Source organism: Leiobunum rupestre, chromosome 1 (assembly GCF_980474605.1).
Source record: "Leiobunum rupestre chromosome 1, qqLeiRupe1.1.hap1, whole genome shotgun sequence".
Classification (NCBI taxonomy): Eukaryota; Metazoa; Arthropoda; class Arachnida; order Opiliones; family Sclerosomatidae; genus Leiobunum; species Leiobunum rupestre.
This window is the reverse complement of record NC_143384.1, coordinates 6,693,456-6,720,624: the sequence shown is the minus strand read 5'-3', so window position 1 is coordinate 6,720,624 and position 27,169 is coordinate 6,693,456. Positions and strand designations below refer to the sequence as shown.

General features: G+C 34.9%; 1 protein-coding gene across 28 annotated transcripts in view; it reads left to right on the top strand.

Annotated features, from left to right (window-relative positions):
• Positions 1 to 27,169, top strand: part of trol (terribly reduced optic lobes) — a 261,569-nt gene that overhangs the window by 231,885 nt on the left and 2,515 nt on the right. For 24 of the 28 annotated variants that reach the window (XM_090174540.1, XM_090174575.1, XM_090174582.1 and 21 more), the window contains 20 exons: positions 1,118 to 1,216; positions 2,042 to 2,230; positions 3,020 to 3,034; positions 8,964 to 9,123; positions 9,890 to 9,987; positions 10,633 to 10,749; positions 11,924 to 12,067; positions 14,352 to 14,624; positions 16,806 to 17,069; positions 21,532 to 21,639; positions 21,714 to 21,890; positions 22,694 to 23,152; positions 23,219 to 23,437; positions 23,537 to 23,784; positions 23,864 to 24,032; positions 24,634 to 24,768; positions 25,280 to 25,505; positions 25,584 to 25,667; positions 25,742 to 25,842; positions 26,524 to 26,671. In XM_090174540.1, the coding sequence (XP_090030666.1) occupies positions 1,118 to 1,216; positions 2,042 to 2,230; positions 3,020 to 3,034; positions 8,964 to 9,123; positions 9,890 to 9,987; positions 10,633 to 10,749; positions 11,924 to 12,067; positions 14,352 to 14,624; positions 16,806 to 17,069; positions 21,532 to 21,639; positions 21,714 to 21,890; positions 22,694 to 23,152; positions 23,219 to 23,437; positions 23,537 to 23,784; positions 23,864 to 24,032; positions 24,634 to 24,768; positions 25,280 to 25,505; positions 25,584 to 25,667; positions 25,742 to 25,842; positions 26,524 to 26,671 (3,433 nt within the window). Of the gene's footprint in view, positions 1 to 1,117; positions 1,217 to 2,041; positions 2,231 to 3,019; positions 3,035 to 8,963; positions 9,124 to 9,889; positions 9,988 to 10,632; positions 10,750 to 10,806; positions 11,032 to 11,923; positions 12,068 to 14,351; positions 14,625 to 16,805; positions 17,070 to 21,531; positions 21,640 to 21,713; positions 21,891 to 22,693; positions 23,153 to 23,218; positions 23,438 to 23,536; positions 23,785 to 23,863; positions 24,033 to 24,633; positions 24,769 to 25,279; positions 25,506 to 25,583; positions 25,668 to 25,741; positions 25,843 to 26,523; positions 26,672 to 27,169 lie in introns of those variants that run through there. The other 4 variants (XM_090174557.1, XM_090174660.1, XM_090174695.1 and 1 more) reach the window with 4 other exon arrangements.

Below are 27,169 nucleotides of genomic sequence, written 5' to 3'. Positions count from 1 at the left end.
AACTTTTACCTTTAACCTAAACAAATTTTTATGAAAAAAAAGCAAAGAACTCGGTGGAAAATCGCTTTAACCAAAGGGGATAGAAACTGCAAAGTCAACGCAAAAGGAGTTTTTCCGAGTTTGTAAAGACCATTTTGTATAATCCAGAAGTGTTCCTTGGTTTCTATGAAAATGTTGTCTCTTAAAGGTCAAAGAATATTCCCTCGTAAAAATATCTTTAGGTGGGGTGGCCGAGTGGTTAGCACTTTAGCCTCGCAGCAAGAGGAGCCGGGTTCGATCCCAGCTAGTGGCACTGGGTGAAAATCCGGAACCACTCCTTCTGCGTAGAGTTTGTAAGTTCTCTCCCCACTGGTTAAAGGGGTTTTCCACCGAGATCGTCGGTTTCCCCTTCCCATAAAAACTTGCTGAGGTTAACGGTAATAGTTAGTGTAGGGAGCTGTTGGCTCGCGTGGCTTGAAGGGCTTGCCACCACCCTCCTACGCATTGTAACCCGGCCACCTGTTACTTTATCACGCACAAGCAACATTGCTTATGTGGTCGAAGGTGGTGCCTTGGGTATTAGCTCTATTTAAAAAAAAAATGTTTACATTTGGATCTTACTCGAATCTAGACTCATCCGGTTTATATCCAATTGTTTTTGAAACAAATAATTTTGATCACATCGGAATAAAGTTGAATTTCATACGTGGTAATTAGATCAAATATGACACATTTTTAATACAAATTTCTTCCAAGGTCAAATTTGGATCAGCCCAATGTTTGGATATAATTTTTAAAACCGCCATTTTTGTAAGGGTTATGTTTCTAATGTAGAAATATTGACCATCAATATACCTTAAATAATAATAGTAATAATAATAATCAGCTAGGCTAATACCAAGGCATAGCCGTAGGCCTAAGTCAACAAGCAACTTTTGAAGCCATAATTCACAATGTGTAGGCGGGTGGTGGCAAGCCCTTCATGCCACGCGAGCCAACAGCTCCCTATCAATTTAGTCCTCAGTAGTAATTTCATTTATTAAGGAAATGGTGGTTTTGAACCTACTCACAGTATTTTTATATTTACCCAATCTTTCCCGAAATAACCTTTTGTAAGCAATAATAACATTTATTTTAGTCGAGGATACGTCCACCATTGTGCCAGAAATTTTAATCGAAGACAGAGTATCTCCAGTTAATGTCGGCGAAGATGTTCAAATGAGGTGTTTCATTCGAGGTAATATTTGTATTTCGTCTTTACGGCTTTATCTTTCGTATTCATAATTTACCTTGTAAGAATATTAATGAAATATAGATAAACCAAAAGCAGATTGGTCTGCGTTAAAAAAACAGAAAATCAAATTCCCTTCATTGATTTCATTTTCATTTGGGCCCTCCAGTCAATAATTTATATTTCTTATAAGATAAATAGGTTTATTTCTTTATATACGATAACATAGAACAAATATTTCTCAAATAAACTTTATTATAATTCAAATTTCAGTTTAAAAAAGCCAAACACATTTAAAAAGCGCAAAGTATTTATACGGATACGACAATTATATGAGAGGGCATAGGAGGTGCTGAGGCTTTAGCTGCCAAATACTGAAACGAACAACCAGTAACCTAAGTATCATATGACGATTAAACTTCAATCGAAATTTAGTTTTCATTTGAATTGGAAATAAAGCCACCTTGGCATCACTTAGGTGTCTAAAACAAACACAGCATTTAATCCTATTCACAGATACTATAACAGTATTTTCTGTAAGTCGCTTTAAATCAAAAGCCTTATCTTTCGTTTTCGAAAATCGTGAAGAAAAGCAATTAAGTATTTGAACTTAGTCACTTAATTAACACTGCCACAATAGCATATTTCAGTTTTTTTGCAAAGCTTTTGCCGAAAACATTTTAGATGTTTGTAAGCGTAGACATTATGGAAATTGTTATATACTTGCTTTTGGCTTAATGCAATTTTTATTTAGATAATCAAGATTGATGGTAAATTTAACCTCGTGGAATTTCTGCTTTTTTAATTATTTTTTTTTATATTTCGGTGCAGGAACTTTGCGAGATGTCCGACTATCCTGGTCGAGAGCTAACAATGAACCTCTACCCAGTAAGCACAGGGTAGAAGACGGAGTTCTGTATATTCCAAATGTGGAACAGAGAGACGCCGGGGAATATATTTGCTCCGGATCCATCGACGGTTCCATTATACTTAATTCAAAAGCGAGACTAGCTGTAGTTGGTAAGTCACCCAAGTTTCCTTATTTACTTTCCTCAGCGGGTTAGACGCTGTTAAGCTTTCGCGTGTTCACGGTTTTCTAGATTTTTTGTCATGAGTTACAACAAGAGTTTGTTTCCAATGATTTAATTCGGTAATTAAATATTTAGTAACATTATTATAAAAATGATAAATGGATAAATATGTTGACTTAAAAATGTGCAGTACATAAAAAACCTTATTCAAGGTTTTCGTCACGAATACCTTTAATTTTTTAAGACCGCAAAACAATTATTGGGCTCCAGCACATTATACATCATTAAAGTCCTCTATTTTAAAAAAATTGATTTTATGTACCCTTGAACGATTTCAGCAGATGAAAATATTAAATCGCAAGCCCAATAAGAACATCGCCTTTTAAAATTGTAATCGTGTCCTTGCGGCGTTTGTGAAAAACGTATTAATGAAAATTCGCTTTTCAGAATTGAATTACACGTACTTTAAGATTAAATTCACTGTACAAAACTAACAGGGTTAAACACAATAAGCCAAAGTTTATTCCGCGTAGCGGGTCCATTGAAAACAATGCTCTTCTTTTGATCTTGTACACTATTTGTAGAGATGGCGGAAATGATAATCGACTCTTTTGCGCTTTCCCCCGAATCCCCGCGTGTTTAAAAATGTTGCGTTCCAGTACAATCTCTGTCCAACGCTTCTCTGTATCTCCGTCTTTTATTCTTCTTTCTTTTTCCCATCTTCGCTTTTTCCGTTCGTGCTCTTGCTTGGAACCTTGGTCATGGTCTCCCGACACAGGCGTCTTCTCTCGAGGTAAGAACTCTTCTCTTAGGCTTCTGCACGGGTTGTACGCTAACGTGTTCGGCACAGCCCTCTTCGTGGTTGTCGAACTAATTCTGGCTTTGAAATTACAAACGTTTTGTTTCCTCCGGGTCTGCCTCACGGCGTGATCACGTACTAACTAACTCCGTTTCAGACTTTACGAAAACATCCCGATTTATACATTAATATAACAAAAGTCATGATTATACTGTAAAGGGTATTTATATTACTACGTGGTACCTGATTTCCGAATCGAAACTATTTGAGCCTCGAGCTTCATATACTCTTTTTGACATTTTCTCGAAATATACATATAGATGGCGCTATTTAAAATTGTTAAAACAAACTTGCTTAGACAAATCTGGCACAAACTCGCGACGCGGATTGCATTCGCTTGGACTAAGCAGTTCACGCATGAAGATCAGTCAGCCATTAATCTTAAAACGAATCCTAAGTGCATTTAATAAATGTTCTTCTTAATCAAAGTTTTTTCCGAAAGATTTTCACGACATTGTTTAGCTGGCAAACGCTAGATGTAGATATGTAAATTCAGCCAAAATAACAATCTCGGATAGTTACGTTTTCAAATTATGTAATACCTTTTAAATTTTGAAATTAAATTAACAAAACACAGTAAGGTTACACATTAGATATAAATTATGCATGCACTAGTGGACGCTTATAATAATTGAGAAGTAAACAGTAACCCGCTTTCAGTTTGACAGCAAGGCACCACCTCAGACACAAGCCAGCTAGCGATTTTTAATTCCTTTAATGACTAAACTGCCTATTGATGTCGATATTCTTCCCGAATGTTTAGTTTTCTACTCTCACAAAGGTAGTTTTCTTTAGATAGACAGCGGTCTTAAATATCCTCTTACCAAAGCCAATGTAAATTTAATGAACGGAAATGAAGAAAAGAAAGTCGGTAAACTTTGAGAAAAACATTTCAAATTTAATCATCGTCATGTTTCTTTCCTTCAATATCCTAAACATAAAGCCCGATTGGTTTCGAATGGTATCCACCTTAAGTCTCTGGTCTACAATCTGCCAGATTTATGTTGACACTTGAAAACCTGACTATCTCTTCAAAAATAACATAAACATATAAATAAAACATTATTTTCTGTGTCCAGACTTTTTTAAATTTCTATAAAATATACTTAACTCTACTGAGTACCATTAGCTGCCAGTTGCCATATAGGTCAACTATAGAGTAGTATCATGTAATATACAACGAACGTTAAATATGCCAAAGTTATTTATAGCAATAAAGAAAAGATTTCTTTGTCTTGAAGCTGAAATTTTAAAATAATTAAGTACGTTGTACTTTACAGCATTCAGAAAAGTCAATTGACTTTGCAAGAAACAATACGTTACCATTTTATTGACCTTAGCCAGAAGTGCTTTAGCCGATTATTTTTGGCAGCTTTTATAAGCTTGTACAAACCACCTAATTTGTGTGATTTCAAAATAATGATTTCCGTATGATAAGAAATAGGAATGTTGTTGGAATTAATCTTAAGCTAGCATCACATAACAAAAGGGGATTGCTTTCTGCTTTACTAAGTAGAAGAAAATACGTCCCATGCCACCACATAACATCTGAAACTTAATTTGCTTTCTAATCCCTTCAATAGCTCTATGAGGAGCCTACAAGTGCAAAGACTATAATAATTTAGGTGGAAACAGTCAAATTATGTGGTTATAGGCCTCGTGCGCAGTTTAAATTTTAGTCAACCGTAGAGACACGTGGTGGTGAGAATTAGAATGGGTAGCCCATTCGTTCGCGAAAAGATGGAAAACAGTGATTTGAATATATTAAATTTTCTAATCCGCGATCAGAGGTAGTTTTGAAATAATTATTTTATGATAAGCTTTAAGCCAAAGTGTAACTTTATAATTAAGCGTACGGTAAAACGTGTATTTTAAAACCTATTGAGATAGCTTTCGTGAATTTGGATAATGTCAGGATTATCTACAAAATTGTAAAATTTAACATGATATGCTATTGCTAAAAAAGAAAACTTAACTAGACTCAGTTAGTAAAAATTGAGAAATTCTAAACTATAATACGCTGCCATAAAGCTAAGCGGTATTAAGCTGCTAAAAGGGAAGGATTAAAACTCTAAACTCTGCTATGCTAACAGATAATCATGATTTGTAACATACGACAAAGCTTTGCAATTAAACGCTAGAAGGACCGATATGCTAAATTATGTCGTGCTAATTAAGAGGGGTTGATTCTATTACTCAACTTTGCTATGCTGTGCTATCAGAAATTAGTTTTATACCAGTGAAAATCACGATAAGACGTTTCACTTAGGGTTAATTAAATACTATACACCTGGAAATAGTTTTTAGGTCAATTTAAGCATCATTCTGGAAATGTACACGAATAAATTTTTATAAAATCCAAGTCCATCGTGTTATTAAAAATTAGCCTCAACAAACGAATCATCTAAATGCAAAACGTTTTGCTGCCCAAAATACGATGGCCGAATTTTACTGTAACTTGAGCAAGCAAACGGTCTCTTTGCCTGAAACGTATTAACTGGTTTGGAACACTGCATTTTCGCGACTCAGCGAAACTTAATTGTTATTGGTAATGATACTTAACCAAATATTAAAAATAAGAAATACATACTCTATTTCGAACGTCAAATACTTGACCACGTAGTATGTAGCAACGTAGTATTTGAACATCAAATTCAATAACAAAGCATAGTAAACTCGAACTTCAAACTTTAAATAATAGATCAGCCATTCCTAAAAGGTGTTCCGTGGAAGGGTCACAGGGGTTCTGAGAATTCGCAGCGCGGCCATCTTTGTTTGTGTCAAGAGTCTTTTAGGATAAGTAAAAAATAATAATAAACCAGAATAAAGTTTATAATTTAGGGTTATATAAACCAAAATCAAATTTGGAACTGCTTTACTAGACTAAATCACGGCAAATAATTTCGTTTTCAGTTGAAAAATACTATAGATAGTGTTGTTATATACTGCGTAACGAAAATATTAAACCCTGTTTTGTTAATTTGATGCCAATACGTAGTTACAGTTTTCCATTTTAACGCGAAGCAATTAATGTTTCCTTAAAGTTAATTTACTGGTACAAACTCGAAACTTCATCATCGGTGTTTTGAAGACTAGATTCAATCTACGCACGGGGCCTTTTTAGTTTAGTATTTCTAAGCCATTTACAATGTGCCAGATTTTTAGGCGTAGGCCTAATATGTTAGTTCCTATCGACACTGTTAAATAACAATAAGGTTTTTTTTACAAAAAAAAAATTTTTGCTTAAGTTGGCGATGTAGGTGATAGGGCTGAAGTGCAATTGCAAATTAAAAATCCACGTAATAATATAATTTGGAGCTATAGGAAAATTTTTATCGAAATTTTGTATGAAATGTTTTTGGGAAAAAGTTAACTCCAAATGTTGTTGTCATATAAAATACGACTGTTGTAACATTTGTTATATACATTATACTTGAAACTAATAAACAAGAACCCTTTTAAGAAAAAACGGTCTGTGCTTTAAGCTTATCGCGTGAATTTGAACATCCACATCTGAAATATTTGCATGCGTTTTATTCTAACAGGGGCGGATTATTGCCCCTTCTTCTTCCGTCATTCTGACCAGACTGTCGCATTGCGCGCTACTAACTTGCAATCACGCTTTCTTTCGTTAATTAAAACTTACACGGGGATTTATAGATAATGATACAGGAAACCTACTTTTTTGATATTGAAGATCGTAACTTCCTATTTCGATGGTTGAAATTAAAATCTAACCCTTAGAAATTTATCACGTAATATTCCTTAAATTTGAAAAGCGAAATCTGAATAGATACGGCAATGGATTCATATTACATCTTTAAATATTAAAACCCAAAAAGCTAACGGTGGTCGAGTTAAAAGCATTATTTCATTATCCTCTTCATTTAGTGTAATTGGGAAATCCTCCTACTAACCAACGTAACATTTGCTTCCCGTACGGTATTTAACCTGAAGAATTTGGTTACGAAATAGATATCAAACCCTGAAAGTCTTTATTTTCTTACTAAAATAATATAAGTATGGTTCGGTTTATAAAAAGCATGAAGTATAGTAGATCTTAATTTAATTAAATAGTATAAGGAAGTGAGTCTTTTCACGAGTAAAAGTAAATGTGTGAGAAATGCCTATTTATTATAGTAACAGTTATATTTTTTTAGTATTTTGTCATTGTCACAATTATTTTTGTACGCGTATCATTTTACGGCTAATAAGCGTTAGTTCTGAAACATTTCTTATCCTGCGTTTCTTCCTGTTGGTTTTTCTAATGATAGTCACGGTAAAAACAGTACAACATTTGAAATCTTGATGTTCCAAAAACGATCGTTGAAGGCTGTGGAGCTTTAAAATTCACGGTGATCATTATTTAGAAGAAGCGATGCTTTCTAAAATAAAGCGCTTGTTTAATAGCGAATACGTTGTTCTCAAATGAGGAACAAGAAAAGGAATCATCCGCCCCTAAATGCTTCCGTTATTTCTGATTTTGTCACTCCATTCGCTTTCAATGGCGTCCGCGAGAATCCTTTAAATCGCGAGATCAGACATAACGCGAGCATACATTTTCTCGCTGTCCGAACGGCAGTAGCGAGTTGTCCTGGCGATTTCCGAACTAGGGTGGTTTTTTTCTGGTTATTTTTCTCGCTGCCTGATTGCTTACCGGTGACGCGCTCCGCCCATCAGCGCCTCCACGGATTCGGGTGTACCCACCCAAGCAGTACGCCTATTTGGGAGACGTTGTGCGCCTCCACTGCTCCCACTCCGGAGACCAACCCATCACGGTGCACTGGAACAAGTTAGGAGGGTCGCCAATGGGACCCACCGCCGTTCAGAGTCACGGCCTTCTTGAGTTCCGAGGAATTCTACACCCTGATTCCGGCAGGTATCTGTGCACAGCCGTTAACGCGGCGGGTAGAACTGAAGGAGAGGCTGAAGTCATCGTGAAGGGTGAGTTCCCGGCTCTCCTTGTTTACTCAATTGGTTCGCCGTTTGCAAGGTTTTCGAGCCCCGAACAACTTTTCAGTTTTATTATTGCTGATTAAGATTTTTTTGATTTCCTTTTCGTTGGTTATAATTCCGTTTCTACTTCATTTTACGTTTCATTTACTTTGAAGTTTTATTTCATTTTAATTTCTTTTATTTCGCTGTTTCACTTCATTTATTTCACTACTTTATTTCATTTATTTCACTACTTCATTTCCGTTTGAATTATATTTCAGATTGCAGTTCATTTTTCTTTCGGTTTAAAATATTTCTTTACAATTTTTCAATCTCAAATTGATTTATTTCTTTGTTGAATTATCTTTGAATATTTGTTGAAGTTACTTTAACAGTCTTATATTTATGTTATATTTCTGTTGTTTTATTTTCAATGTTTTTAGTTTCACACATTCTGACCTAAACAGGTCAATTGTTCCCCGAATTTTATTTCGATCGTCAGTGTTATTGTTTCGCATAATCTATAATATTGTTGACTAATATTATGATCTACGAAATGTGTTTCCCACTTTTTAAACTGTATATATCTATTAATAATTTCTTAAATTTAAGATTGTACAATACCAGCTTACGGAATATTTAATTTAAGTCTATTTGGACCCATTTTTAAGCGACCCACCATTGCCCAATTTCATAACAATTAGTTTCTCAGCAATTGATCGTTATAAAGTTATTAATATTGCTATTTTATTTATTTTAACGAAATCTAATTAACTAAAACGTTTTAATGGTATGATCTACATTGGAAAACCTAATTGATTTTTTTTGGTGTGCCTTAATCGGTAATAAAATTGACTACTAATAATGTTCAAAGATGACGATAAAAGAAAGGACATTAATAACGATTATATCTTTGTCAACTATGTAGAAGCTCAACCATTAAGAAGGGAAGAAACTACTTATGTCGGTGCTACGGTGGAAGTGTCTTGCCCCGTCAATTTGCCGCCGGCCGGGAGCTTCAGAATAGACTGGACCAAAGACGGAATCCCTCTTCCGGATAACGCCGAAGTTATTGACAATAAACTCAGGTATTTCAAAATTAAAAATTAAAATAATAAAAATAAGCTCGGGAACCACCTTAATCCCAAGTAATCTACCTATTTTTATGGCCATTAACTCAGTTTGCTAGGTTACATTGCGTAGAAAGGTGGTGGCAAGCCCTTAATGCCACGCGAGCCAACAGCTCCTTACACTTACTTAAAACTACCGGCACATGGTCACATATTTCGTAAATAATCTGTGATTCATTTTCAATGGGTAGCCTACATAATAGACTATCTTCACCATCATCAATAGTATACACTTTTTTGATGAGTTAACTACTTACCGTAATCGGTATAGCACTGTCTGAATTGATTACGTTACACTGATCCCTGCATAATTCCCGCAATCATAACATAATTACCACGTAAATTTCTTATAGGCAGTTCATTATTTATTTTGTTATCATTGTAATCGATCCGTTATCTCGGTAATCATTTACTTAAAGTAATATGGATCCCCGACGCTTTTAACAGAAAGTTAGGAACTGCCTTTCATATTGCTTTAACTTAGGCTATGAGGAATTCAATTCCACGATAACTGAATAAAGTTTTCTTAAAGAGAATTGGGAGCTTTTCAATGGTTTATCTCGGTTTTGTTATACGTTCACTTGTTTGAAGTTGTTTCTCTAGTTATTTTTAATTTTAGTTCGAAAAGTTATTTTTTTGTAAACCTTTCGTTACTACGTTGGGAATTAATTAGGTTTTTGCCATATTAATCCAAAGGTCTGTATCGAAAATGTAATAATTTCAGAATCCGAAATGCCCGTATGGACAATGCAGGAAGGTACATTTGCAACATCGTTTCCCGAACAGGACAATCCAGAGACTTCGTGATTTTAACAGTCAAAGGCGAGTATTTTTTAGCATTATGAATACTGTAGGGGCGTACCGCTTAATTTTGATTTTTAATATGAATATATACGGTAATGTAAATTCTTAGAATCAGAATCCTTCATGGCAATGATCACTAGAACACATATAATGAGTTCTATCGATGAAATTCTTTTTGAAAGCAATTGTAGAGACATACCTAAATTATTTTATTATTCTTAATTAACAATATTATAATATTAAGAAATAAATCCTCGTTAAAACATTACAGTGAACGAAGGTATATAAATTGATATATTGCAAAAATCTCAATATTTTTTTAAAGAAATATAGCATTACATGAAATTATAGTGTTAAGACAAATCAAACAAAGTTATTTCCAGTCTACTAGTATAGTTGTCGCTAATAGTAGACTTGCTTAACTAAGAACCAAAGACATGATTTACATATATTCATTGAGTCGATGGAAAAGAAGAAACTTAGCTATATCTTTGTGGATTGAATTTGTGGTTTAAAAGTTTGTAAAACCTGTTACCTACTCATTATATTTATTTTCTTTAAACATGACTAACATACTTCTCTAATCCATTAAGCTTTCTACTAACACTTTTTGTGGGTATGTCTTCCTTTGGTGTTTGGGTTTTCCTTTTTCCACCCGTGAAGGTCGAAGAGGCTGCTCATCCGGGGAGTTTCGCTGCTCGGACGGCACTTGCATCGAGAGCAGACGACACTGTGATCGTCGCTTCGATTGTCCCGACTTCAGCGACGAAATTAATTGCGGTATACTAACACAACCCTCGCATGATTTTATCTTGGAATGAACTCGTTTCTTTACAGACTTTCTTTCTGTCAAACCTAAATCCCCAAGGCGTCTTTAATCATTTTGTGTACATTTCTCAATTGCGGGTAAAAGTGTGATCATTTTGTAACTAATGCCATGAAATCATTATTTTGAGGAGATAAATTTGTGTGTCGGGCTGCTATTAAGGATGTCTTGGACTACTCTTTCTATTCTCTTGCATGTTTGCATTTACGATACCATTAAAATACGTATTATTGTTATGTCTACAATTACATTAATTTTTCAAAGTACTTAAATTTAAACGGGTAAAATACCATTAATTTTTAATATGTATTATCTAGAGTAAATTAATTTACAAATAAGCTGCCATCATTAAAGTAATTTTGGGTGAGGAATCTGAGGACAATGTTGAGATAGATATTTCCAAATGCTTGCGGGTTAAGCTCTTCATAGAAAAACCGTTTTAGTTGTACGTTTCACCAGGGGCGCAGAAAAGTTAAAAATAATTATCTCTGGTGATCTTTCGGTCAGAACCCTAACGTGAAGGAAACCAGTTAGACACAATACGTTTCAGTTTTTTAACTTAAAAATTCATTTTTAGATGCTTAGATGCATTTTAAAATAATACAATTCAAATTTTAATTACCTATACCAAGCAATATTTAATTACAGAAAAAAATTGATTTTCTACATAACCAATATTTAATTAAAGAAAAAATATAATTTTCTAAGGTATATACTTTAATCATTAACATATACATTTATAGGTTAACTGCAAAATGATAGCTCTAAATGGTAGCTTTTTCAAACGATAACGATAAATTTAAAATGTTAAAGTTTAGAGTTTTCAATCACTCGGGTTCAAAAGAAGCCCTCACGGGCTTAATATTTTCATTTTCTATGAAAGTTATTGAACTTCAATAAATAGAAATGAAATCATTTATATGAATTTTTTAACAAAAGATTTTTAAAATCTTTGAGAATAATGATAAACCATTCCAATCGGTAAATAATAATTACCGACATTCCTTTCAACTTGAAGCATGGATCATACTATACCTTGTTTAATTTTCGGTCAATATGGCATGGTTTCCTAATCCGTTAATGTATTTTCCCATCCTCTGGGTTTTGGTTTTCTGGTTTTTGTTTCAGTTTATGATCGAGTAGTCTGCGCAGCCGACCAGTTCGCTTGTTTAAACGGCCGAAGTTGCGTCGATGCCCGGAGGCGGTGCGATAGTGTCCCTGATTGCGAGGATTTCACCGACGAGCTCGATTGCGATAGAGTTCGCAGAAACGGTTCGTCGCGATCGACTTAAAGGTGTACCACCACTCTTAACGTCAAGAAGAGTGTGTTCATTTGGGGAGAATCTGAGAGAACGTTTAAAATCTTCTGATTGCAAAAAGAATCCGTTCTGTGTTGGAAAACCCCGATGATGATGATGAGCGTTCTTGAGCGATTCTTACAACTTCCTATTGTGATGTAACGATAGTTATCAGAGGGATATAAAATAAACCTGCTTGACAAGCAGACTTTTACCAGGGTTGCCACACGTCAGGGAAATCAGGGAAAAGTCAGGGAATTTAAAAATGGGCCTAAAAAGTCAGGGAAATGTCAGGGAATTTTAAGAATTGGTAAAAATTCAGGGAAAAGTAAGGGAATTAAATTTTATCTTGGCGCTTTATGAAGGTAATTTAACTCTAAATCTGTGACAAATTGTATGATTATCATTTATTTCCTTTAATGTTTGGCTAATTTTTTCAACATTGCAATAACCTTTTTACTGATATAAAAGTTCATCTTAATTTATTAACTAAAATCTGTTGAAATAGTCAGGGAATTTTGTGGCAACCCTGTTTACAAAAGTGTGATTGCTACGTTTAAAAAGTGTATGAATGATAAACGCCCTGAATCTGCTTTTGAGAGTTTTGAATGTCAACAACCGTTTACATCAGAATACGGAATTAGTAAAGCAATCAAAAGTATCGGGCTATATTACGATTTTGATTGAGAACGGAATTTGATAGTTATTGACCTGAAGTTAAGTTAACGATCTCCAAATATTTCCCGGGTGAACGTTCCATTTGTAAGAGTGGTGGTTTCCTTAAAGGGAAAAAGGGTACTTTGACTTTTGCCTTCTTAGTTCACGTTTAAGTAGCGCCCTTTCAGTTTCATATTTACACTCGTAACGAGGACACTCTTCTCTACTGCTTAAATCAAAGTTTGGACCACTATTTGTGACTACTCAAAGAACCTGTCGTACTTCTAATACAATGTTTTAATAACTAACGAACCAAACCAAGTCAATTTTAAGCTCTAGAGGAATGCTGTTTGGTCGTAAATATTAAATGAAAGACGTTAGACTGGAACTACGAAGGACTTTTGTACCATTCCACCTTAAACAAATTGATTTCATATTAGCCAACTATAACAGCGCTTCGTCAATTCATTTGCCGTTTCTATAGCTGTAGTTTGACGGTTCGTTTGCTTTGCGCCAAATTTTAAGCAATGCAATTTCCCTTCTACTTAAGTGCCGTGGTGACGTTTTCGTCCGCTTCAATTACGTTCGTTACATTTCGGCAATTGGCAATGTGGCATTTATTTCGAGAAACCTAGCAAGGGTTCGGCTGCCGGGCTGCGCTGAGATACATTTCGCTAGTATACTATTGTATAGGGCTCAAGGGTTTCAGTCGCCAGGTGTATTGGTAATATGTTTATTATGAAGCAACAATGCCATTGGTGGATGCAGAAAAAAAAACTGTATTCCTACTATATGTTTATAGAAAACTGTCATTAAGCTTTTCCATTAGTCGAATAAGAAATTTTTGTGGACGTTCTAAAGATCATTGAAAACTCTATAAAGACTCTATGGTTGTTTTTAATGAAACACCTTTCCGAAGGATTTTTATAAGCAATTACTAAGTTATTTTAAAAAGTATAAGTTTTCTAAACGTACTTTGAATCAAATATCTTTAGATAAATGACCCAAGCTAAATATATTCTATAGTTATTTTATGAAGTTTGTCCATATAAAGAACTAAGAAATATCATTGGAGTCTTTTAAGATTTTCTAAGAACCTTTGTTCGAAAAAATATCTATTAGCTTTAGAATGTATTTTGCTAGAGCTGTATTAGTTTGAAAAATTATTTTGCTAGAGCTGTATTCGTTTGAAAAATTATTTTGCTAGCTTGCTAGATTGACAATTTCATTAATGTTTTCACTATTTAGTGTTACCGCAAAATTTTCGATTTGAAATATGAAAACCGCATTCCGTTTTGTATATTTGGTTAAGAACTTTTGGAAATTTTGTTACATTAGTGCAAAATGTTTGTTAACAATAACTCGCAAAATGATAACGTAAGTAACAACGGGCGTAACTTAAAATTAGAAAAAAAAAGTAATTTTTTTGCGAATAAATGAGTGTTACCAAATTTTTTCGAAGACAAAATAAACCAAAGAATTCACTGGACTGAAATGCTTTTAGTTCATATAAAGCTTCAGATTTTCATGTGCAAGCAGTTGCGTGTATCAATAGGTGGCGTAATTTTAAAATTTAAAATTTCTATTATTTTCCTGATTAGATGTCCCAACGATAGAAGTCAGGATTGAACCGAGCAAGGAGATGGTCAGTATGGGTGACACGCTAACTCTGAATTGCCGGGTTAGCGGTGTCCATCCCGGCGAAGTGCAGTGGTCGAAGGTTGAGCATGAAGGACCCTTCCCAGACAACGTGCAAGTGAAGAATAACAGGTTGACAATCAACGGGGTGAAAGCCGAGAATGGTGGTGTGTACAGATGTACTGTAGACAGCTACGACGGATCGTTCAGCGATAGCTACGTTCTTGCCATTCAAGGTATGATTCCCTCCGTTCTTTAAAGGATACAGAGTGACAGAAAACTGTCATTTTAATTCATTCATTCATTATTCATTCATTCATTTATCATTAGAAAGATTTAGCCCGTAACTAGTTAATTCTTAAATAATTGGGGTATATATTACCAAGAACCTATTTAGGTTATAGAGTTCGCAAGAAACGATCTTATTACAGAAGCGTGTACTACCAAGGTCAAACTTAAAATAGCAATTCAAATTGAAAAACTAACGCCACCTGTTGGGCACTTGTTAGAAGTATTTTTATCTCATACAATAACCAAGAATCTAAAAACTAACTAACTATGTATCTTGATAAATTAAGTAAATCGATAAATTAAACTTTTTAAATTTGTTAAAATTAAGAGAAAATCCAACTTTAGTTACTCGAAAAAAATAATGGTCTTATGCCACCTTTACTAGATGGAGCTATAAGTTAAGGAAAATGAAGGGTTTGGGTTTGATCCAGCTAATGGATCAGGCACGTAGATCTGAACGTTCTTAATTACATAAATACGTTTTTGATAATACGAACTTTATGTGGTACACTTAAAATACGAATAAAAACTGGGCATAACGAAATGATTCGCCACAATATAAGTAAAAGAATTAATTAATGAACTTTTGAGAAATTTAACGGTGGAAAGCAAAGTCTGGTAAACAGGTTTTCCCCCTAAAAATGCACCATGTGTTTTATTTGTTATTGTTATTTACATTTTTTCGCTACATTTAAGGTGAAAATTAACACCAATTTAGGGCATATATATAATATCAAACAAAAAACACTTTCTAAAACTAAATTGCCAATTTACCAACAAATCAAATTCAAATTCATTTTTATTGCATACTTGAAAGGTTAACATGAGCGTTAATGGCCAAGTCAATCTGTTACTTATAGGCCTTGTGGAATTTCAGTTATTTATGTAAATATATAGATAAAACAAAACAAATTAACTAAGTTTAATAGAGAATTACAGGTAAAATTAAAAAGAGGAATACAAAGAAATTAAATTAGCACGGATCATACGTAAGAATTATTAGGTATTTTCCAAGACTATCTTTTAAAGAACTTTTTTGTTATTGAAAGGGTTGCACAGTTTTTTAAATCGGGGTATAGTAAATAAATTTTTAACTCCATTACAAAATACTGGTTTGATGCAGTTTGTATTATAATACGGTGCGTCAAGATAACACTGATTTCTAGTTATTCTATTTAGTTTTTTTAATTAAAACAAAGGCATTTATTTAAAAGATGGGTTTTTAAATATGAAAAGTATATTGGAATAGTCAGCGATTTGGAATTTATTTAAAATATTAGACATGTGGAACAGCGGAATTCCTTGATTTCATTTCCATGGACTAAAATATGGCTTTTATATCTTTAACCCGTCAATAGCAATAGATTCTCTCTGTGAAGGTTTTACCATTCTGGTTCCTTCAAGAACTTAAAATCTATCTCTTCTTCCTTACAAACACAGTTGGCCTCGGAGGCCCGCAATGCGAAAGAAAAACTAAACACTTCTGCTGGGAATTTTTTAAACATTCCCTGTTTTTTGACCTTAGCTTAGCGCCAATGAATGAAACGGATTAAGAAGCATGATTTATGCTCAGGTTTCAGTGATAAACGTCCAATGTAACCTTTAGAAATAGGGCCACTATATAAATTATGGCTACAAATACATTGCCACTCTAGCACTTATTACGATATTGAACACAGTGTTTAAAATATTTACCATTTCAGTAAGAATTAGACTCAGTGTAATCTTACTGAAAGTTCTTAATTCTCTTTTGTACAAGAATTTAAGTTCCTTAATTTCCGCGTGCTAAATATTTACTTTCAACTAAACCATTAAACCGTTAGTTAAAAACTGGTGATTGATAATCTAATTTTGTAATTTGCGTCAACAATACTTCACTACCGATATAGTACAGATCAGTAATTATGTCACAAATTTGTAGAATTTCGATTTTAAGTCACGATAATTTCTTATTAATCATTTGTTTATTCCCATTTAAATATTAATAAATTTTCACGCCCAAACTAACCAAATTCGTTTTACTTATTGCTTTCATTTTGGGTACTTCCCGCACGTAAGTTTAGGATAATTGACATCCATGACTTACTCGCATTTCACGTCGACTGATTGATAATGAACTCTTTCAGTGTTGCCATCCATTAATCCGGACGAAGTGGAAACCCGTGCGGCACCGTTGGGTTCGACGATGGTCCTGGACTGCGACGCCAACATCGAACCGCCAATAGCGTACACCTGGTCGAAGCAAGGGTCCGCGATCCGCTCAGAAGCCATCGCCGCCGACGGCTCCTTAACGATACCGGATCTGACGCTTCAAGACGCCGGCATCTACATTTGCACGGTCAAGAACGACAAAACCACCATGGAAATACCCACCATCGTCGTTATCACAGGTTAAACAAAGATTTAAGACACTTTTTTATTTAAGAAAACGTTTAAAACATTTGTTACTAGACAGTGGAAAGAAAACGCGCTATTGAAAATTTCCAATCGCTCGCAATAAAGTTTATTGTACAGAACTTATAAAACAGAAAAATATCCTTCGGCATTTGTTTTAACACGCACAAATACGCTGGCGCCGCAAACAAAGCTTGATTGGCAATAAATTCACTAACTCGTGTAAATTGGTACATTGAAGTCGCTGTAATCCAAATCTAATGCCTTCTTTAAATATTTCATTTAAATTTCTTGGTATTTAATTATACCAAATAATGACGCAGTTCATTGCTAAGAGCTAAGGCTAAACTAACATTAAGGATAAACATTAAACACTAAATTCTTGAAATATAACGTTCTGGGGAGTTTAAAATGCGCATTTTCATTGCAATGCGCCTAAAACAAAATTTACACTACCAACTCGTTACATTTCAATTGTAGCTATTAATTACGCATATTTATATTATAGTCTTAAGAATATGTTATCTCAATAATTTCATAAAACAATTCTAGTTGTTGAAGCCGTTTTAATAGCAAATTAATATGAAAGCGTTTAGTTTTAGCTCACTGTTTTGAATTGTGCCATTTTCCATTTAGCTTCATTGGCCTTATGCTTAAAATATCATCTTGGGTTTTGGTTTTCCTAAATTAATATGAATCCCCATATCCGTATTTTGGTTTGGACACAATTTATTTTTTTATTTTAATGTATTTTTCCCGTAACCTTATAGGACTTATTACAAAAACCAATATTTATTTTTGTTCTACACCCTTTTTTCCACAATATATCAAATTTCTACTACATCGGTAGCTAGTCTTAGGTTAAATAGAAAATATGGTACCGGTTGTAGAATAAATCATACCATTGAAATGAAAAGGGGAAGGCGGGGTACGTGCTGAAACCTAAAATCATATCTTCTAAACTGAATACTAAACCTATTTCACGTAAAATATTAATCGCGAAATAAGTCGGCTAGTTGAGCGCGTAACAAATGAAAATCGGAGCAATAACCCAGTCAGTCCATGTGACTAAAGAAGACGACAAGAAGACGCTAAGAAATATCATTAAAAGTCATAAATCTTAAAGAAAATTAATCAGCTATAAGTTAAATATAATCAAGATAAAATGGAAATGGCAAAAGACACCATTTGCGTGTCAGTAACAAGAGCAACTGCGGATGGAAATTACACCTTCAAATTCAAGTGACCGCAACAATCGAAGAAAAAAGGCCAGTAAAAGTGTTTCCGGAAAAGACTAATCAGAACAATTACTCACCATTACAACGATAACTATTTGGATTTGATATACTAAACTTAAATGATTTCAATTATTTATTCCCATATTCGAATAATACTTTTTAAAATTACTAATTCTAATTTAATGTTAATAACGTATTAGCAATTAATATTGTTCCAAAAATTAATTGAAATTAGTAAATTTACGATTTAAGATGTGTTGTATAAAAGTAGCGTTTAGTATTCAGCTATCGTACTCAAGAGGACAACGGTAAAATAGAAAATGCAAGATTATTTCTAATAATTGTCTTCGTGAACGATATGATCGGAGTCAATGAGCTAGACGAACCACGGAAGATATCGAGTGTTGGATCAGATTGGTGAGCTATTTTAAACCAAACAAACAAAGAGGCATAACAGCTGAGTTTCTGTCGAACTTGTTTTCCCGCTTCGACTCTTCTTCTTCTCGGTCGACGTCGTCTTTCACTTCTTCGGCTTCACGCTTAGCGAACTTTTTCTCTGTTATCCGTCGCCTCTAGTTCGTAGGCTTAGTTCTCTTTAATGGCTCTGTGAACTGTCTTTGTAAAGAAAATCGATAGTTTATTAAGTACATTTCTGGTTAGTTAGGTTTTTACTCGTGAGTTTTCTCGCAACCACCTTCGGGTTGTTTTTATGAAGATGCCAATCTCTGTCATATCACGAAATGCAACCGGTTTGTCACAAGGGCAGTCTTCTCTTGGTCAGTGGCGGCTAAACCAACAGGTTGAGTAGGCTTAATCTTGCCTAAAGGTAGAAGGTCCAGGCTAAAGGGAACGTGGTCAAAGGGGTCCTATTAAATTTCAAACCCAGGGGTCCGGGTGGTAGTTAATCCGCTACTTCTCCTAGTGGGCCTAATAGGACAAAGGGAGGAAATACCACAGTGACTCGTCGTGCCATCTAAAGACCGCTTGTTGAACTAATATGATTTAAGACACAACGATGCGCCATCTATTAAATCTTAACATTTTGTTATCCAAAATGTCTGTTTAAAAATATTAAAGACGACAATAGAATAATTCTTATATATAGTTTGGATTACCAGTATAGATAACGCAAAAGATCATAGTTAAATTTTCTCCCCGACAGAAACTGACAAACGAATTCAATAAAAAATATAAGAAAAATATTTTACCTTTGAAAGACCTTTTTTTGATGAAATGAAACCCTCGTAAAGAAATCTATAAAAACGCAACTTCAAAACGTTTAATACGTCATTTGCGTAGCATTACACGAATTCATTTTAACGAGTTATATAGAAACCGCAAAAGAATAATTTACCCATCTATTCACTTAGGTTAAGGAACTTTACGTACTGTGGTAATATAAAATGGCAGACGAGATATAGCTGGTCTTCCAAAATAAAACAAATATTCGCGGCTTGCGTTTCGAACACACTGCAGACAGAGAGGATTTTTCTCCTAGGCGCCATTTTTGAAACTCAATAGATCGTGCGGTAACATTTTTCGAAAACTTAAAGCTCCAGGGCCCTAAATTAAACTGCGCCTAATGGCCTCCAGTGGTATAAACGCGCCCCTAGCTTCAGAACTTAGAAATAGTCCATTCATGTCAGGTAATGATAGTGAAAATATGGGATTTCTTGGTTGATGGGAGTTTTTCACCTATTATATCAAATCATATTATTTTACCATTCAGACATAGTGAATTTTCCATAATTCAAACGGATATTTACATCAAAATAATCTGTTTGGGTCAAAAGGAAGGGGTGCCATTTTGGCAATGATTCTAGGCAGTTCGTTTTCCAAAATTCGTCCCGTGTTCCGACATGGGTCTTTTAGAATGCTTTCCCTTTGGAAGGTTTCGCTAATTTTTAAAACAAACCTTTATACGCAGTGACATAGCGATATATTTAACATCATAACGTGGACTATCTTAATTATATAAAAAAATATTATAGCTTATGGTTTAAAACTACTTAACCAAAGACTGGAATGGTATTTCATTTTCTTTAACTAAGGGCAAAGAAAATATACTACCAACGAACACTTAACTAGTAAATCAATGTTGCTTTAGTTTATATTAAAATGACTTGAGAAGTAAATCTATCAATCTAATTTATTTGAATGTAGAAAAATATTCCTTTTTTTAAATTAATTACAGAAGCGTTTAATTTAGTAGAGTAAAATTAGTTTAATAGCTTTTTGAATATTTTATTTATGTTTCACTCGACCAAAGTTAACTTCTTTCTTTTTACTGTTAAGTTTAGATATCAAACAGACAATTATCTGATTTCAAAGATTAGGACCTCAATAATAGATAGATATTTTAGAATTTAATTATATAGTTAAAAGTAGTAGTAAAATGTCTTAGTCAATCGTTTTATTTCAAAACATATTTATGTATTTGATGAAGGGCTTCATTGATAATTTCTTGGGCTTATATACCAACGAAGAATTTATTTTAGAGATACCGGTACAATTGGTAGGCGTTCATACCAAGGGATTATTTCTTTGTAAGGTCGCCATAATTGTGTAGGATAATACAGAAATTTTCATAATAACACCGCCTTCTAACGGCTTCACAAATAACTAATAGGATGTTACTTTCCAAGACAGAGGTTTGTCTAAGATGAAGTCATAAGAACATCGTCGATTCCTCAATTCAATTCGTTCTCTTAACTGCGCAAACGCCAAAGATTGTCGAAAATGGCGTCATTTTACAATACAAATAACGGTAGTCAGATCTGAATTCATTTAATGTTAAGAAAAATATCACTTTTTAAATATTTGCTGTTATGGTTTAAGTTTAACAAATTTTAATGTACTTTAATTATATGGTGGTTTTAAATATTGTGCCTTATTGATAATCTGTATATATCATTTTACGGTAACGGAATCTATGTTCAAACCTTACGAGCAGTGTTTGTCACCACGATACTATTCTTTTTCCCTTAGTGGGTCTTTCTTCATATATATTTCTGAAAATTAGCAATCATCTTTCTTACGTTTATGTACCAAAGTAGTAGATGTATTCGTCCATGAATAGACAGTAGTTATTGCATGATGTGTTGAATCCACATAAGAATGCACACACGATTGTAGAACAGCATGTTATATCTAAAATAGTCTAACAATAACAGGACATTTTTACGCCACAAAGGAATAGTAACATATGTTTACCTTCCAGGCACCGTTCCAAAGTTTGGACCTAATTCGTACATGCAAATGAAGACTCTTCCAAACGCCTATTCTGATTTCGACGTGGAAGTATACTTCAAACCCGAAGAGCCCAAAGGTGCCAAGATTCACCAACAATTAGCTTATTTGGAGAATTGACGTTTAATTTATGAATTTACTCTACTTAATCAGGGTTAATCCTATTCAACGGCCAAGAGGGAGGAGGAGATTTCTTATCTTTGGGTCTTTCGGACGGACACGTTGAATTCCGATTAGAGTTAGGCTCTGGACCGGCCATTATCAGGAGTCAGGAGCCCGTGCAAATGGGGATCTGGCACACCGCTCGAATAGTTCGCAAAAACAAAGATGGTAAGAAAAGTTTGCTTTTCGTAACACGATATCTTACAATAATATTCATAGTAGTAATCATCAGCTGGGCTTATACTAAAGTCATCGAGTGACTTTTAATGCTATTGAATCAGGTGGCCGGGTTATATTGCGTAGGAGGGTGGTGGAGCACCCTTCATGGCACGCGAGCCATCAGCTCTCTTCCCTTAACTATTACTGTTTAAGTTTTTATGGAAAGGGGAATCGAAGAACACGGTCGTAAACGCCTTTAAACAGTGAGGAGATAACTTTCAAACTTAACGCTTAAAGAGTTGTTCGGAGTTCCACCCAGTTGATACAAGTTTTCATGATCAAGCGGGAAAATCGTGTACAATTTGGCTAAATGTACATTTTTCTGTTACGTTTTACCTCTTGAGTTCTAACCAGTATGAACAACGAATTCAAATTGAGTCATTTATATTAAAGTTTCGCTCGAATATAGTTCCACTACATGATTTAGTAATATAAAACACTTTTATAAGTAGTGTAAGAAAAATGTACAAATGCATATTTCATTAATTCAGTTTCCTAAATTCCTGGTAGAGGAAGTTACATGGTACTGCTATAACCTTGGTATTATAATGCACGCGACCTGTTACTTAGGCAAAATTAGACATTTAGGAAAAGGTTTAGTATTTTCTATCTGGAACTAAAATGTAAAATATTTCACGAGCTCATTACTGCCGAATTTCTTAATTAGAATAAATTTTCCTCCAAATTAAGGTTTTTTTTACCAAATTTTCATTTGCAATTTGATCATATCTCATAAGACAATTCTCTCGAAGGAACCTTGTACATTGACGATCAACCTCCCGTGAAAGGAGAAGCGCAAGGTAGATTCCAAGGACTTGACCTCTCTGGCCCGCTCTTCATCGGGGGCGTCCCAGATTATTCGGCACTTCCAAGACAGACTGGATTTCAGTCAAGTTTTGTCGGATGTATCAGCAAATTAAAAATCAGGCAGACGGAATTCGATTTGATGCAAACTGCCGAGAACCACGGAACGACGGTTTGCGAAGGGTGCGTAGAAAATCCTTGCCTTCATGGCGGCGTCTGTCAAGAGGCCTTGACAGCAACCGGCTACCTGTGCATCTGTCCGCCGGGATTTTCTGGTCAAGAATGTGAAAAGGTTGGCGAAGCTTGTTATCCTGGAGTGTGTGGTGAAGGGCGTTGCATCAACAAAGCCGGAGGAGGATTCGATTGCTACTGTCCACTTGGAAGGACTGGACTACGATGCGAAAGAGGTTCTGTTATTTGTTATTAAAATGTGTCCGAGATATTTTTATCTTATCCATTGGTTGTTCTTTTAGAAATTACAATTTACGAACCATCGTTTTCCGACGATGCCTTCGTGGCTTACCCCAAACCTGACGTACAACGGCAAATGGTTTTTGACATGAAGCTGAAGCCAAGGGCGCTTGATGACGGCATTATCCTCTATTGCGCGCAAGATGCGGATGGAACTGGCGATTTCACTTCCATCGCGCTGAAAAACAAAACCATCGAATTTCGTTTTGACACCGGATCAGGTAATCTCTCAACCATTATTATTTTTATTCGGATTATAGAAGTTTCGTGCAATGTTTATTGAAAACGGTAAAGGCCATACTGATGTTAATGTCTTATAGGTCCAGCTGTTATTAGATCTCCTAGTCCCGTCCAGGCCGATCAGTGGGTCAATGTGAGAGCGGAGAGAGACATGCAAGATGGCAAACTTTCCATTAATAACGCGCCACCGGTCTCAGGCCGTTCACCTGGACATACCAAGGGTCTCAATCTCGGAATGGACCTTTACATTGGAGGTGTTGACAAACATAAAGTGAAAGTCAATGAATTGGTCGGAGTTAATCACGGCTTTGATGGATGCGTAGCTCATGTAATTCATTAACTAAATAATTAATATTAATTAATAAAGAAAATATCTAATTGGCATTTTTTAAACATATTCCTCCTAGATGGAAGTCAATGATGTTAAGGTAGATTTAATCAGCTCTGTGATTGATTCAGCGAACGTTGACGACTGTGGTAGCCACACCGTTTGTGATCGAAATCCATGTCGAAACGGTGGACGATGCCAAGCTCTAGGAAATACTTACAAATGTCACTGTCCCGAAGGATTTAGAGGTACGTATCCGTCAATCGACGATCGAAGTAGTATGTCGAATACATGCCTCAGCAGAGGAGTATAGAGGTAGTGCGGGTAAAGAATTAAAATTTTGGTCGTAAAAATATTCTGCAAATGAATTTTGACTCCCGAATTAATAATAAGTGTAGAACCGGGGAATATCCGAAACAAAACCGCAGAGGCCATAATTATACATTTTGGGATAGAGAACATTTACGCTTGAGGTGAAATTATTGGGGAGAAGCTCAAGTCGACTTCGGACTGGTCACATAAAGGTTTTTGCAGCCGTAGAACCGATCTGTCGTCAAGCAGACTAGGGATAAGTTGGCCCAGACGACTAATATTCTGATACCAGCTTGGCCGACTCTTTCATTTAATTACGGATATGTCTTAATGATAATTTAATGCTTAATTAAATGATTAAAATAGGAAATGAAAGCGTACAAACAGGTTTACTTACGTTAAATAATTAAAGCATTTGAGCTGACATATTTTGACTTAAGGTTTTAAATTATATTGTAAACTAACCCGGGAAAACCCTTAATCTTTACAATATTTGAAATAATTTAATAACATTTAAAAAATATTTTAACCTTGCAGGTAAAAACTGTGAAAATGAATTTAATCTATGTGACGTGACGCTGCCGTGTAAAAATGGAGCCACTTGTTATAGCGACGGAGAAGGATACAAATGCAAATGTCCATTGGGCTTCAAAGGAAAGAACTGCGATGACGGTAAGTATTCCACCCGTTATTTTTTCTTCAAAGCTCTTTAATGCTTGTTGTTCGTTAAGAAATTGTAATGTAGGCGACTATTAAGTTGAGTGTGTGACAACATTGAAGGCGATAAATTTTAGTACAGCCAAAGTTACATCCAAGGGGAGGAGTTAGACACGGAAAACTTGTCTACGCCACTGTCACAATGTCCTCCTTTTCTGGTTTATTACGCTGACGTATTTTAACCAGCACCCTAGCCTGTGGCAGATTAACTCCTTAGCGGGCCAATGGACTTAAGCTTTATTAACGCCAACTTGGCTCTAGCCGTATCTCGGGCTTCTTACCTTTTGGAAATTTACGCTTCCCTGAACTTAGGCTTACTCAGCTTAAACTAGAGTTAAATAAACACTGATCTTTGGGGCTGGCAAAAGGGCATTAGATTTACTGATAGTTACTTGGTTGACGTTCTATCTGCATTGACCAATCGTGAAAAAATATGAAACAAATGGGGATTTAATTATTTTTACAGTAACAAAATTTGACAAAGTAGCGAGTTTAAGAGGAGATGGATATATTGGTTTGGAAAGAAGTCTTCTACCTCACAGTTCGAATTTTGATCCGGAAACGATTCGAATGTCCTTTATGACCAATCAGCCAAACGGTTTACTGTTTTTCCACGGACAAAAAGATACAGTGGAGCTTCAAGATTCAGATTTTATGGCTCTCGCCGTCGTCCATGGCTTCTTGGAATTTAGGTTAGAATATAATTTAAAAAGTCAATTTCTTTCCATTGTATTTCCATAGTTTTAATAAAATCTCGCTTTTCCTATTAGCTTCCAATTGGGAAGTGGTCCTGCTAAAATTAAGTCGTCAGCTAGGGTGGACGATGGAAAAAGTCATAACGTCATTATTCAAAGGTATTTATTTTATCTTAGTTTTGTATTTAATAACGATAAACACCAAAATCTAATTGGTTTTTGCTTTCTTCAAGAACGGGTACTCAAGGAAAAATGGAACTTGATGGCAGTTTTGATTACGGAAAATCTGTCGGCATTTTACAAACGCTAAACGCCGAGGGTGATATTTATATCGGTAAGTGCACATTATTAGGATGACTGGTTAAAATTCAGAAGTTTTTGGGTTAAATTAGATAATTAATAGTTTATAAAAGAAATCTGGAAAATAAATTTCTAGCTTTAAAACAGCGCTTCTTTCATTTTGAGTGATTTTGGTTAATTTTGATGAAATCGGCTGGTAAAATAACTTTTAAAACAGCGCGAAAGAAAATTAAGAAGAGCGCCATTTTTTGTGCTCAATAAAGAGGGACAAGTGAGGAGCGAAAATGTTTCCTTTCGTAAAAGTATGAAAAGCGAGAAGCGAATATTTCGCCGCTCAAAAACGCGTGAACCGCTGTTAAACAAAAATGCCCATTACTGTTTATAAAAAAAAATACAATGAAAATTAGGGTGCAATCGATTCTTTGGATTTTAATCGTGTTTTATTTCATTGAATTGATTAAAACAGTTAACCTATATTTATCTTTTATCGGTTATGTAATCTAAAATTAAATGATATCGAAATTAAAATTATTTACTATTATATATTTTAGTTTGTCGAGATTTGATTTGTATTGCAATTAGTTTAGAACGTATTTTTTGCATTTGTATTTCTCCATTGAAGTATATTGTGTGATTTATTTAGTAAAAGTCCCTTGATTTAAATTAGTTAACCCTGAAAAATAAAACTCTAAGAAATTAAATTGTCTCGTTGCAGGTGGCGTACCAGATCACATACTAATGACTAACGATCGATATCAGAAAGGGTTCGTAGGTTGTATCTGGGGTGTGGAAATCGAAAAGTCGAGAGTGATAGATTTGTACAGACAAGCAAAGTCCGGTGCCAATGTTTTGCCTTGCGGAGAGTGAGTACCCGAACATTGTAAATTGATGTTACCCACGCCCGTTAGAAAATACTAACCCGTGGTTCAAAATAACCCTACTGAGTTCAACTGCATAGATCAGCTTAAGTCGATTCCTCTATATTTTTAATTTTTTAATTTTGAATATGTTCAAGCAGAGTACATATAAAATGTGTAAAAACTTACTTGTTGAACTCACATCTCTCTGAATGGGTACGTTCAATAACTCTCAGCGATGACACCGGTTTCCTAGTGTACGCTTTTTCGCGTTTTCGGTTTTGACGTCCAGATGGTCATCGATTGCTCTACCGAAGTCGGTTTTTCCGATGACTGACGTCGCTACTGACGTAAAACTACTATATTTTTGGCGGGAGAAGTTCATCTGCACATTGCTTATTGTAGCGAAGGATTTTTTTTATAATCATTTAAGCTAATACCCAAGGCACCACCCTAGGCCCCAGTCATAAAGTGACTTTTTAAAGCCTTTAAATCTACCATTGT